The 14441-nt window shown below is 39.4% G+C and overlaps 1 protein-coding gene across 4 annotated transcripts in view; it reads right to left on the bottom strand.

The window, feature by feature from the left end:
- MYOM1 (myomesin 1) overlaps window positions 1–14441 on the bottom strand; it is an 80874-nt gene that overhangs the window by 39045 nt on the left and 27388 nt on the right. For 2 of the 4 annotated variants that reach the window (XM_017738247.1, XM_017738248.1), the window contains exons 11-17: window positions 12068–12209; window positions 9755–9954; window positions 8060–8116; window positions 7588–7712; window positions 5864–6047; window positions 4675–4849; window positions 2314–2435 (exon numbers count right to left, since the gene is read on the bottom strand). In XM_017738247.1, coding sequence (XP_017593736.1) covers window positions 2314–2435; window positions 4675–4849; window positions 5864–6047; window positions 7588–7712; window positions 8060–8116; window positions 9755–9954; window positions 12068–12209 — 1005 coding nt within the window. Of the gene's footprint in view, window positions 1–1063; window positions 1391–2313; window positions 2436–4674; window positions 4850–5863; window positions 6048–7587; window positions 7713–8059; window positions 8117–9754; window positions 9955–12067; window positions 12210–14441 lie in introns of all 4 variants that reach the window. The other 2 variants (XM_017738245.1, XM_017738246.1) reach the window with 2 other exon arrangements.

The raw sequence follows: 14441 nt of genomic DNA on the forward strand, positions 1-14441 counted from the left end.
AAAGAGTTGTGTTAGGAGTAACAAAGGCAGGGGATCCTCCTGGAGATTACTGGCAAATAGACTTTGCTGAGTTACCACACAAAGAAGGATACAGGTGCATACTGGTATTGGTTGACACCTGCAGTGGATGGCCTGAAGCTTACCTTGGCACTAACACAGCCAAGGAGGTGGTGAAAGTTTTGCTTAATCATATAATACCAAGGTTTGGGATTCCTTTAGGTATGTCCTTGGGTAGGGGACCACATTTTGTTGCAAATGTGATTCAAGAAGTTAGCCGGAATTTGGGAATTGCTTGGGATCCGCACACACCTTACAGACCCCAAGCAAGTGGTAAGGTGGAACTCATGAATGGGACCCTTAAGGCACAAATTAGCAAAATTTGCCAAGAGACATCCATGACATGGGTTCAGGCCTTGCCTATAGCTTTACTGAGGATCCTCATACAACTGAGGTGGAGGGATAACATCAGTCCCTATGAAATACTGTGTGGCAGGCCATATCAAATTCCACATGTTCCAGGTGAAATTCACATGAGGGGAAAACCTGATTTGCAGAGATATCTAATGGCTTTAGGTTCCACTTTGCAGAAGCTCCAGAATTACATTGTGTTATCCAGACCCATAGGACTGGAGACTGGGTCTATGTCAAGTGGTGGGACAGTGATCCTCTACAGGCCAAGTGGAGAGGACCATTCCAGATTTTGCTGACCATGCTCTGGGTAGATAACCCAGAGAACTAGGTAACCAGACTCCTAACAAATTACTGAAGTGATTTAGAAATAATATATTAGCTTGGATACATTAATATGTAGTCAAACAAGCCATTAAATTACTAACCATATTTATATGTTTGACTTTCAGTAACCACTAAGTTTGTAAAGTGGTCTCCAATACCGTTACATGCATAATGATCTTAATGGAGAGTTGAGCACATAATTAATGGGTTTGATAGAAGATGCATCACTGTAGAGCACGTTAACTTGTGGCACAGTTGAACAGAAGTTACAGCAGTCTGAAGTGGACCTACCAAAGCAGCAAAATCTATTTATCTCATTAATTCTCACCTGTATATTTCTTCTTTGTAACTTTTTCCACTGTCAAAAGATCCCTGGGTCGAGACTTACTTGCCTGCTTAGCAGCAACTTTTTGTGGTGCAGACCTGACAACGTCTTTAACCATTTCTCTCATGTTACTGTCTCCTGTACTCCCAAGTTTGCCACAGCTACTGGGCAGTATCCCTCTATTAAATTTAGCATTGCATTTTAGCAAAGCATCTGTGTCAAAGATAGGCTGGGAGGCGCCATGCATGCCTTCCCAGCTGGTAGTGCGGTCTGTTAGTCCAGCAGCTTTACCACTCAGTTCAGGACACACACCATGAAGCAATCCTCCCCCTGTAATTGCCAGAAAACAGCAAAGACATTTGGATTTAGAATACATTCTTTTTTCTTCATTCAGGCAAAAGAATTAAGAAATGCATGCAGTGAACAATACAGCTAGAGTATAACAAGTCACTGGGTTTACACACAAAATGTTAAGCTTGAATTCAAGAAAACTTGAAATGCATAGAATACCTCTCAACCTGCTCACAAATAATGCTTTTTTAAATAATGTCTAGTATTCAGAGCAGAAACAAAGATGTGAAGTTAATAGTATTCTAACTTTTCTACATTTACTTTAGTATTAGATCTTCCAGGTCACATTTCCAATCCTATCAAGATGATCTCACAAAATTGCCCTAGGCCACATGTCTCTGCTCTAAGGCTGAGAGGTATGCAGCTTCAATACAAATGAGAGTGAGGGTGTTGCAGACATACAATTTATTCTGGTGCAATGATCTCATTAATCTTTATGGATTAGTTCAGGCAGTGGCCAACAGAAACAATCCATCAGCAAAGAAAGAACACACAGGGTTATAGAAGGTTTACAAAAGACACGTTGCACTATTAGGTTTAGTCATGGAAACAAATTTCTTAGGAACTGACTGTGTATGGGATGGTGTGCATTAGATGTGATATAGCAGATTACAGAATCAGAATGACATTCCCATTTTCTAGGATACCTATTAAGTGAACTTGGCAGTGCTCTCATACAGTGGCTCACAAGAAACACCTGAAGAAAACTGGATGGTGAAGCTGGACAGTCTACAAGAGTGCAGTGATTGTGAATCCATGGCTGTGAGACTATAGGATCTTTAGATAAATTATTATTTGTGGACAACATTGTGAAACAAAGCAATTAATTAGTTACAAATAATTGCTGAGAACTTATTTGCTTCATTAATTACAATTGAAAAGGGCAATGGAAAATAGCTTACCAATGGCTGCTTTCACCTCTATAGGCTCTGATTCCTGTGAAAATTCACTGAGCCCTGCTGCATTAACAGCTCTGACTCTGAAAATGTACTTCTCACCATTGCTGAGCCCATGGCAAATGAATCTAAAACAAACCAGTCAAGAAATACTTAGAAAGTATTATAAAGAAAATAAAAAAATTAAGGGGGAAAAGAAAGCATTTCTTCAATAATATTTATTCTGGTTTCTGAAAACCAAGGACAAACCATGACCCCAGTCACTTATATGAAGATCAGAGAACACACAATGTATCTGGGCACCTCATTCACACAACAAAGACAGTGTCTAAACTCATCTCTTTTAAGTCATACTATTTCAAGACTCTATCCTTCTTGAGGCTACACAAGTTTCTGTGTTACCACAGCATCTACCTTACTTCTGCCAGTATATACAAGCCATACTTCCTAATAGAAAAATATGAAAATCTGCACAGGTAAGGTCTATATTTGCTTCTTGTGGAATATTTCCGTGACACAAGTAAAAGACACATGTAACACAGGTTCCCATAAATCCCTTCCAATCATAAATGAAAAACTGCAGCGTTCAAAAAAATTACAGGGCATTTTACAGGAGCTAAATGATTTTTGTACTTCACTTTCTTGCTTCTATACATGACAGTAATCCAAGTCAGGCAAATTCTTTTATTTGAAGAAGTTTACTTGATAGTCTAATTGTCACATAAGAAAAACCCTCATAAATTTTCTCTGGTGTCCACCCTGAAAACACAAAATTTCCGAAGACAGGAATCATTTATTTAGGAATAGATTGTGGTTTGGAAATTCAATTGTTTTGTTTAAAACCACATTTATTTTTTCAGTGGGTATTTTAGGTGTATTTTATTCCATGTTACTTTGATTTTTTTCTACTTCATAAGGTAGTTATAATTGCACTGATGTAATGCAATGGCATATGAAGCCACTATAATGTGGAAAACAAAATCAAAGTTTTATTTTGGGAAAAAAAATAAAACCTGAATCAAAATTTCCAAAACAGAATTTTCCCTACCCATTTTTCCAGACTTTTCCAAATCATTTGCTTTCACCAGGATATGTGCAGAATTTCAAAAGACCAAAATATACTGCATAAGGCAAACTATGAACTACAGCTAATGCTTTAAGATTGACTCAACCAGAAAAACCAAGAGTTGACAGCCTTGCCTGACTGCATCATACATTAAACCACACTGACTAAAAATGCAGGGATAGAGACCTATGCAGTGTACTTGTATTACAGTGTATAGTAACTCAGAACAGTATTTTTATTTCTACAGTGAACAAAGGTTCACATTTCATATTTTAAAATAAGCAGAAAGCATGAAACTTCACCAACACTCGATATAACTACAATATAACTCACAGAAATACATATGAAAGGATGTAATACTGGCACACATAAATATAAATGCAATATAAATGCAGAAAAGAATACATAAAGGAAATTGTTGTGCCTGTGTTCAACCAAGTGAGGCTTGAAGTACTTCCAATATACTAGGCATTTACAATACCCTTCTAAACAACAAAGCTGATCCAGGAGTATTTAGCAGACACTAATTTCTTGTAATAAAGGTTCTCATGGATAGCAAGTACAAATAAGCAGAATCAGTCATAACAAGCGGGGACTACTTCTGTATTGATACCAATCCACTTGAGAAAAAGTTCTGCACTTACTCCTTCAGACTCTGAAGATTACATACTTATTCAAACAAAACAAAATCTGATTTATCTCAGGAAGTTTTAAGTCTTGATTATTTTTCTGACTGGAGACCAAACTTTGTATCCGTAAGAAATGTGAGTTTGCACCTAGTATTTAAGAGTGTTCATTAATTTCTTGATGATTACAAGAGCAGTCAGAAAGTAATATTTTTAATGGGATATAGTCCACATGTCCTTCTGACAGTCTAGATACACAGTCCAGAAATGTTTAGAGCAGTCTTCCAAAACAAAGCACTTTGCTTCCAAACATTATGCAGTTTAGTTTTCCACATTTGTAACTTCAGTCATTCCTCAATGTCCTGCTTTTCATCAAACTGATAGGCTGTACAATAGCTAGAAGTAGCAAGCTGCTTCCTTTTGCTTCACTAGCAATGTTCTTCCCCCTTGACTAATTTGTTTCTAATATAAGGTTGATTATAATATCTCTTTGGACAAGACTTCCTGTTTGAAATATGTTTTTATAACGTCTTATGAGCTTTGCATACAAGAGGGATTCCAGCCTGCTGGCTACCACAGAGAGATCAGCTCCACTACTACTAATGGCTGGAAAGCACATATATCCAGTAAATCAGAAATTGGTGACCATAATTTCCATGCTTTAAAATTAATTACCTTGTGCCTTTCACTGGATTGTTGTTGCATGGTTCCCAACGACCAGATCCTTCCACACTTGACTCAATGTAGTACCCAACCAGCTCCTTGGCATCTGGGGGCTCTGTCCAAGTGACAACAACTGAAGTATCTGTATTCCTAGTTGGCAGAATACGGCCAGGAGCTTTGGGAATATCTGTGGGAGAGAAGCATAAATAAATTAGTGGCCTGCCAGTTAAAATGTACAAATAAATTAAGCATGAAATTCTATTCTTGATTATTCTAGCATGACTAGTACAGATTTAACCTTCAAAAAACTTCTCTTATTTAAATTAAATAATCTGTCAGGACTGGACAGGATCAGTAGGCTCAAGACTTTGGTGGTCATGTTCCTCACTTCTCTAGTGCCTATGATTCAGTGCATTTCCTTAAAATTATGTTTAGTTGTCCCCTTGTGCTGAGTATCTGCACCAGAGATGTGATTTGGAGCTTTCTAAAAGGGAAAGTGTGCTAGGTGCACATTGAAGATCTTGTGCAGCCTGCAGGATAAGCCAGAAACCAAAGCTCCTGTTAAGTAGCAAAGTGTATCTACAGTGTTTTTTGAGAAGAGATGTTTTACTCTTCTTAAAAAATGTATTTCATGTGCATCCAAGTGCTCTGAGAAGTCGATATGAAGTGAACAGAGATCATTTGGGAATTGGATTGAAATCTGCATTGCTGTTTGGAAACAAATTGGTAATGTAGGGGTAGCTACTGATGACTTACTGTATTGAACATCTTAGCTTCTCTTCCAGTGAAAATAGTCTCTGCTTTCACATAAGTATTAAATTCTTCACTTTTGTTTAATTTGGCAAACAAGGAGGGTTAGACTCTGCTGATGTCTGGGCTTATTTTCAATAAAGACTCTAAGTAAAACAAAACATTTTTGTACTTCCTTGAGTTTTCATTTTCTTTTGCTATTTGCAGTCTTTGCAGTTCTTGGCATTGTTATTTGCAGCTTAATTTCTTTGGTTTGCATCTGTCATTTGACTGTACATGAACGGTTGAACAACCCAAACAAAAATTATTTTAGCTGAAGAGAATAAATCACTGACTACTTATCATACTTGAATTATTTTCTGGGCAGCTACCTGCTTGCAGAAAAAACAATTAGATCATAAACTGAAAAGTTACCATGGCGGCGATTTAATACACGTCACCACACGCCTACCGAGTTTGTCATCCACTACAGTGGCTTCGGTTGCTTCTGAGGGTTCACCAATTCCAGCTGAATTGCAGCAGCGAACTCGGAAGCAGTAGGATTTGCCTTCAGACAAATCAAAAACTGCAAAGCGAGGGGATTTCACAGGGATCTCGGTGTTCACCCTTTGCCAGTCCTCTGTGCCAGCAACGCACTGCAGTCAAACCCAGAAACAAATGTTTAGAACACAAGTATCTGAATGCTGAGTGTCTAACATGACAAGGCCTTCTCCCTGGACCACTGAATTCATGTCTGCTGTGGAGAATAGGGAGACACATCCCTTCTTTGGGCCTTTCCACAGAATGAGCATCTTTCAAAGCTTATGAATCTGCCAGAGGTCCACTTACTCCAGAAAACATATAGAAAAGTTTACTGGTTTCAATATACCCAAGCTAAACCCTCTCCACTGCAAGGAAGCGATGTTATTAACTGCACCCAGTCTGGACCATTTTCAAAATAAGTTCTGAAGATATTCAGCATTATGTTGAGAGCAAAACCCTAACATTACCACTTTGCTTCTAGATGCTCTTGTGGCATTCTTAGTGGTTTTGGGGTGGCTTTCAGAATTAATCAGGATTTAACCTTCATTTTCCAGAAAAGAATTCACATATGAAATTAATTTGTGAATTGTTTTTACTTCTGTGGCTAGAAATTTTACTTACCATGATCGCTTACACCACTAATATTTGTGATTAATTTTTTGCTTTGATTTACATTAAGTATAATTTCAAGTGATGGTTCTGGATTCTGAGGGATTCAAATTCTCAGGAGGATGTTATCAGATTGTGTGACATTAGTGCTGAGTACTCAGCATGCAATTGGTTATTAAAAAGCTTTTTTATATGGGAACTCAAAATTCATATATTCATCCTCTCTATGGCTGTTGCTAAGTGAAACTCATTTATTTGGACCAGATTTTGTATGAGAGATGGAAAACATAATGGGAAGATATTTATGTCTCCCTTGATGACACCTCTAGACTGATAGAAAAAAACATTGATAAAAAAGTTTGAGCCAAGAGATGCAAGTAGAAAGGGTGATGGTGTGAAGAATTTTCTAGGCTAGCAGCCATGCAAAAACACCTCAGAAAAGCAGAACAGTGAAATTAAAACTGATTCTGTTCTAGGAAGTCAGGAAAGAAATTTTGTGATCTTTGTTGAGTTGGTGGAGCAAAAGGAAAGCTAATGTAGAGGATAAACATGAAAAGGCAGCTGGAATAGAAAGTGCTGATGCCAAGAAACTCCTGTAAAATGCAGCCATCCAAAATGTTAACAATCTGTCCTGCCAGACAAGCTTCATTTATACAAATTATACATATATGAGATGCATATATAAAAAATAAACATGTATCATATATATACATAAGAGATATATATATAAGCATGTGACTTTGCTCTGTGCTTTCACATTATAGAGGGAGTTTTGTTCTGTCTACTCTAGGTAGGTCACTGACACAATTCAAGAAGAATTTTACTGGGTGTGACACATTCTTCATCTACTTTCCTATTTCCCATCTTTTTTTTATTCCTAGTTTAGCTTAATCTACAGTTTGACCGTTATCTTGACAAACTTCTAATCCTTGCCCTAATTTGAAAGTCTCAGACAGAAATGAAAGTTAACCAGAGGTCCAGAAGAGATGACTAAAGAAACGTCAAATATTGCCACAGCATGATTCTGATTCTGTCCAATTTTACCTTTTCCACAAAGTACATGATACCCTCATGGCCCCGCTGTCCAGGAGGTTTCCAGCTAAGCACAACATAGTTCTTGGTGGCCTCAATAACTTGGAGGTCTGTGGGGGGACCAGGAACAACACCCTCTGAAGGACAGGGAAGAAGAATAGGAAAAATATTTAATTCTTTTGTTTTTGTATCAGAATTAGCATCATAATTAAAAAATAAGAGTGTCAATATACCTCAGATTTTTTTTTTTAATGTAGAGTTAAAAGTCTTCTAAATATTCTTTTAATTCTAAGTGTTATTTTGTTAGGTCCTGAATAATGAAACCTCACCTCAACAACCAAGTTGTTGAATTATTCAAGGTCAAGTGACTCTCAGAACAACAAACTTTGGGTGAGTGCCAAAGTCCACTGAACTCACTCAGAGTTTTCCTAATTACTCAGCCAGCTTCACATCAGACTTTTGTAGGCAAAAGGGCTGTGTTTACCTGCAGGTTCTTCCTCAGTCACAATAATCTGTCCAGTCCAAGGAGCAGAAGGGTGACCTGAAACAAATGTCAGAGATAACAGAGAAGTAGGAGACCAGGAAATTTTCAAACAAAGAAAACTGACTCTTTCGTGGTTCAAAACTAATGTTTGCAAGATCCCAGTGAGCTCCATTTCTGGTTAATGCTGTGACTGTTGCTCATGTAGCAAGCTAGTTACCCAAGCTAGTTTTAGGCTTACCAGCTTGAATATTGAGAGAAGCTCAGCATTTAACATAGCTAGAAAACTTAATCTACTGAAACATCTATTCCTTCCTGAAATGTCACTGAAGTCTCCTAGGTGATAAGCAGAGGTATTTGGTTCACTCAGCTCATCATTTTCAGAGAATTAGTTTCAACTTTATTTTCCATCCTCTACTGCTTTGGTTTAACAGCTCACTTATTAAAGGAACAGCCAAATTCCTGCAGGCTGCATCTTGTCTCTTTTTAACCACTTTCCCTCACATTACCAGCTTTTAAGTCATGGGTCACAGTCACAAACAGGCTCAGCCTGACTCAACATGTCCACTTGATAAATTTGGGTGGCTCTCTGAGCAACCAATATTTTATCACACTATTGCAGTTATGCGTTCAGCTTTCAACCAGGTCAGTGGACTTTCAGAGATAATTTTTGCAAGTGCTGTTCTCCGCCTCCACATTATTCACCTTACATTGGCTGAACTGTTTTGGAGATGAAAGAAGAGAGGGAGCAGGTGGGGAGAAAAGATTATGAGGGATGAGAGGAGAAGATATAATAGGAGTAGGCCGCCAAACCCAGACTTCACCTCCTGTGACAGCTTCCATGCTGCCCATTGAGAAGAAGAGCTGCCCCTCCTCCCAGAGTTAGGGTTTCACATGTCTGACTGAGTGCAGTGTTTCTTGGCAATGCCAAATCTCCTTCCTCTCGCCTTTTGTTTTATCTTGAATGGGAATCTAGCTCATCTGGCTGCAGCATTACACACAGTAGCTCATACAAGCTGGGACCATGGGAGCACTGTAATTTTGTGTACGATACCCCTTCATATTGGACCATTTTAAATAGTAAAACTTCAGAAACATGTAGAAATAGATTTTGAATAGAAGTACAAATTTATTTTAGGAATATAATTATGCCATATGGGTAGAGAGGTGGGTTTGGAAGCAAAATGGCTGAGACATTGTGAGGCCACAGGAGAAATATCCTTGACTTGTAAAATGCTAACCTTAAAGCAGAGAGCCTGGGATCTGTTGGGCTGTCCTGGTGTTGTTCTGATGTTATTGCAAGATTTGGATTGTCACATGAGCACAGAGTCAGCCACCCTTGTCTGTGGCTCAGAGAGAGACTATTCACAGGATCTGTTCAGCTATTTTGTTGGCTGAACAAAAGCAAGTCTCTCTAGGCAACTAAACTCTCCTGTGCCTTTTTCCCCACTTCCTGCAAGTTTGAAGCATAGCACTGCGGTCAGCCAAAGCCATTTCAGCAGATAGAACCCTTAGTGCAAAGGGCGCTGGGATGATTTCTTCCCGCAAAGCTGTCTCCAAAGACTATTTTGGCTTTGCATTGCTCCCTCTAGTGGGATTTTGAAGGCTTGTGAGTTGATAGTCATACTTTTTTTTTTTTTTTTAATGAGTTGTGATTTCTTAAACCTCTCAATGCAACCTGTAAAAAGCACATCTTACTTCTAAGCCTGGCTCTGTCTGCAGGGTCCAGAGCAGCCACAGGCTCTGACACCCGGGACGGCAGGCTGACACCTGCTTTGTTCACCGCTCGGACTCGGAAAATGTAGGAACGGCCTTCAATCAGACCAGTGACAGGGAAACGAGCAAACTTCACGGGATTCTCATTGCACTGGGTCCAGTGGGAGGTGCCAACCTCACACCTGAAAAATAAAAACAGCAAGAGCAGTGCTGGGAAGGGAAAAACATGAACTCAGGGCACCCACACGCCTTTGCAGCTTCACCATCTGTTCGTGTTCATTGGCTGGTCCGTACCAGTTTCCTCAGCAGAACTATAAACTGGTGACATCAAAGCAGCTGCACCAAGGCGTCAGGCTGAAGTACCAGCTGGGCATGCACTAAATCCCCCACAGCTGCACCCCTTCTATCCTGAACTGAAAAAGGGACAAGAGCAGACTCACTCCACTGTTTAAACCCTTCAAAGTATGCTTAGGGAGTGTCAGCTTTAGCATACTTGAAGGGACAGGAACTATGCCTCTCTTGCAGTTGCCAGAAGGGCACTACTTCATCTTTCCTGCACAATGCTGCCCTGTACACCCCACAAGACACTAGGCTTCATGGGGTGCAGAGACCCCCACTGTGAGTTCTGGGACCAGCCCAGCACAGAGATGGCTGTGAATGGGGTTAAAGTAGGGCACTTAGTCAGACCCTGCTTCAGAGACCAGACCACTGGGGCTGCCAAGGGAGCCTGTGGTGTGCTGGCTGCAGTCCCTGCAATGACAAGGCCCAGTGTGGTGATGCTGGTCCCACAAGTGGGAAGCCTCACACATATCAGGAAGCTGCTTTCTGTCAGAAGGAAGATATGACAAGCAGCCACTTCCACTCAGGGAGCCAGGAGAAGCCTGTGGTGATGGCTTTCCTGTGTCCAGCAACATGGTCAACAGGAACGTGACCTTGCAGCTTAGAAAAGACTTTTTATTGTGGGTGAGATATCTGCCAAAGAGAATGTTACAGGTCCTACCCAGATTTCTTGGTACATGCAAGAATCCCTCTTGAGAATTTTTACCATCCCACTCAGGGTGGTTTTGTGGTTCTTGTGCCTTCTTGGGGTGAGGGACACCCAAGCTTTCCATCTACCATTAGCACAGACCAGTCCTGCTGGCTCAAGCCATCCCCTCACTCCACAAGGCAGCTAGGGGCTACCCTGGCTGAATATGTGGGTCCCTAAATCCCTTCGGTGGCATCCAACATTGGAGAGCAGTAACACCGCTTTGAATTTGGGAGCAAATGCAGAATAAAGGAGGTGAACGCAAGAGAAAAAATGGAATGCCATTTCTCTTGCAGTTACTCTCAGTGCTAACATCCCTCAATAGCCTCATTTTAAAACGAGATATTGTTGTTCAGAGTCCAGTCCTGTCTTTTGTGTAGGATCGATGAATGTTAAGAGCCATAGCTTAGACCTAGCAGAGCATAATTACAGCAGTGACTGACACTCAAAAGTTAGCAAAACAGTAAAGTTATATTTGAGTGTTAGATTATTTCACAAAGCAATACCTTGTTTTTACAGATATATACTTTATGTATATCCAAAGGCATAATATAATGGCATACTTCATATATATATATATATATATATATACACACACACATACATAAATGTTTGGGTGTTTTTTACATGCCTTTGAATAAGCCCAGAGGAACCTCATATTACTCTATTACTGAAATTCAGACAAATATTACCAGCACTGAAGATAATTGTAACTCTCAAAATACTGACTTAATTTCTTAAATCACAGGCTTCTAGGATCCCGCCACTGTGTGTAACACGTGGAGGTTTCATATTTTACAAATTATTTCCATGAAGCTTTTGAACCTAACAGCTGGAATAATAACAGCATATGGGAAAGAAACCCAAGTCATTTTAAAATAACATTTTGCTTCCTGGTACATAGTAACTATTAGGAGAGAGGCAAGAGAGCCCTGGTACTGAAGGAGCCACAGCTGTCTGATGCAGAGCTACCAAACACCACAAAATCCTGAGGCCTCTCAAGTCTCAGAGGAAGCAGGAAGGGCTGAGCTGTGCAGATCTTGCAGAACCCTTTCTATTCAATTAAATGAATGAAGATGTGATTATTTCCATGAAAGTTAGATTAGGCCCAGCCAATCCAAGACAAAAAAAAAGTCAATTTTCTTCTGGCCAGCAAGAAGAATGAAAATAACAAATGACTATTTTATCTCATGTTTTTCAGTGTGCTTTTATTTTTTGAGTTAGAATGAGCAGCAATATGAATTCTCCAGTCCAGCACACTCACTGACCTGTCAATGAAATATCCAAGGATGGGATTTCCTCCGTCGACAGCGGGTTGCTTCCAGGAGACAATGACATAATCTTTGTTGGCATCTAAGCACTGCACATCCAGTGGTGCACCAGGGGCTCCAGGGATTTCAGCATCAGCATCTGTGAGGATGGAGAAATATGTTTGCAAAAGTGAACCACAGTTCTTTCACAATTACTAATCTTTAAGGACCAAATTGTGCTCCTATTGGCTTCAAAAAAGTGTTTGCTTTTATATTGCCAGTGTTTTTCTACACTTTTGGCTTTTCTTTGTAACATTTACAAATGTTTAGTATTTTACAGCATACTGTAAATGTAATTCACCTAGACATTTTAAATGGAATTAGTACCCTGCATTCTGGTTAGGGAGCTGTGAGAAACACCATTGAACTGAAAACTTGGCAGCCAGGCAATAGTTGAATCAAAAATATTCACCCACTGGATATAACAATACTGAATTAAATATCTTATCTCCACTCACAGTCCTTCATTGTTTGAGTTTGTTTGGCTGTGAACTGCAAAGGTATCAAAATGTTTTGAAGTTTAATTATATTACACATACATTATCACTGTGGAATATAATCTTCATAAGGATGAGTATATTTTTCCTTTGAAGTGTTTACCACAAATCTGGGACTGCTGGTGTTAAAGGGCCTTGACTCCAGCATCAGCTTCTGGACGTGTATTATCTAAAGCTTTAAAAAATAGAGCATAGTGCTGGGCACTGGGGAATTTTACTGTTTACACACAATCTGATTTGTGAGACAGTTTAATTTTCATGTAGAGAAAAAGAACCTTTGCAGGAAGAATCTGTGAAAGACTTTCAAATAAGAGATGTTGCTTCTCTGCAGAATAACATTGATTTGTACCATTCTGAGCTACTTCAAAAGAAGACCTAAGATGTATATACCTGAATAAAAATATTTTGCTAATAAATATTATTCAGATATTCTATACAAACCCCCAGAGTTCTTAAAAAGGTTTAATGTTTCAGGGCATTATAGGTTTTTGTTTTACACTACACAGTAATCTCTATTTTTCGTGATTTTGACTTTCAGGAAAAAAATGCCTTATTATAGCATTTAATATGCTTCATTACGTAAAACAGTAGTCTTCCAAAAATATATATCCCAGCCACACTTTACAGAGTCTTCTCTTATTGGCAGCGTAGCATCCCACAGAGCTTTTGAAGCTGTGCCAAAGTCGCCGAGTCCAGGTTCTAATTACAGGTAACTCGATGCATTTTAAGAAATGGTAACATAGAGAGTAAACCATCCAGTTAACATCACAAAATACTAAGAACATTAGTAGTAATAACAACAGTATGTCTTCAGTGATCTCTTTCTGAAAGGTTTTAATTGTCCATATTTACCACTTGACAGAACATGAGGTAACACAGTTTCTCTCCAAGACACTCTGGGAAACAGCTGGGAGAACCAGCACTGCTGATCAGCCTCTAGGAGGCTAGGATTTCATCCCTGCTAGCCTGCTGACAAATGATGACCTGTAACCACGGCAGAGGAGTCGCATATGCTCTCGAAGCCCATCTGAACATATAACATTATGAGCCTCTCTTCCATTGATACACTGTGATTTCTGTGTGTGACACAAAAAGACAACTGCTCCAGCTAAAACACCAGAGCTGCCATTTAACACAAATCTGGCTACAGTTTGGGAGGAGCAACGAGGAATACAGTAGCCAACCAAGATTGTGGGGACCATTTAAATAGGAATGTCGAATATAATTAATGTAATTAGAATTTGGTAAACACACCCATTGGCTAGGAAGATACTCTGCTGAAAGGGGTGGTGGGCTCAGTCAGCTCACACCTGTGTTGCCAGAAGATGTAACAGGATTGAGGGTGATCATTTATTTATATGGCAGCACAATGTAAAGCAAATAAAGAAAGACAAGTCCTATTTCTTGTCAAGAAGCTCATTTCAATAGGTTCTTTCTTCAGGTGATGAAAACATCTGCTTCAGTTGTATTTTCTGAGCAGGTTGTTATCTCACACAGCTCTGCTGAACTTGGCAACAAGGAGCCATTCTGGGCATGGCCTCAGAGCCAAGAATTTCCAGAGCCTTTTGAATTAGCATTACACACTTCAGCTGCTTTTAGCAGCTGGGACAGATATAGAATCAGCACACAATGTAATAGCCATGGCTCCTTTTAAAGAAATAATTCTCAATGGATAGTCAATGAAGGTTTTGATGGTACAAGCAAACAACATTCACAAAAATAACATTTTAATTCTACTCTTTGCTTCATTATTTCAGAGAATCACACAATGGTTGAGATTGGCAGACAGCTACAGATATTGCCTAGTTTAGCCCCTGGCTCAAAGCAGAGTCAGC

Source organism: Corvus brachyrhynchos, unplaced genomic scaffold (genome assembly GCF_000691975.1).
Source record: "Corvus brachyrhynchos isolate BGI_N302 unplaced genomic scaffold, ASM69197v1 scaffold106, whole genome shotgun sequence".
NCBI lineage: Eukaryota > Metazoa > Chordata > Aves > Passeriformes > Corvidae > Corvus > Corvus brachyrhynchos.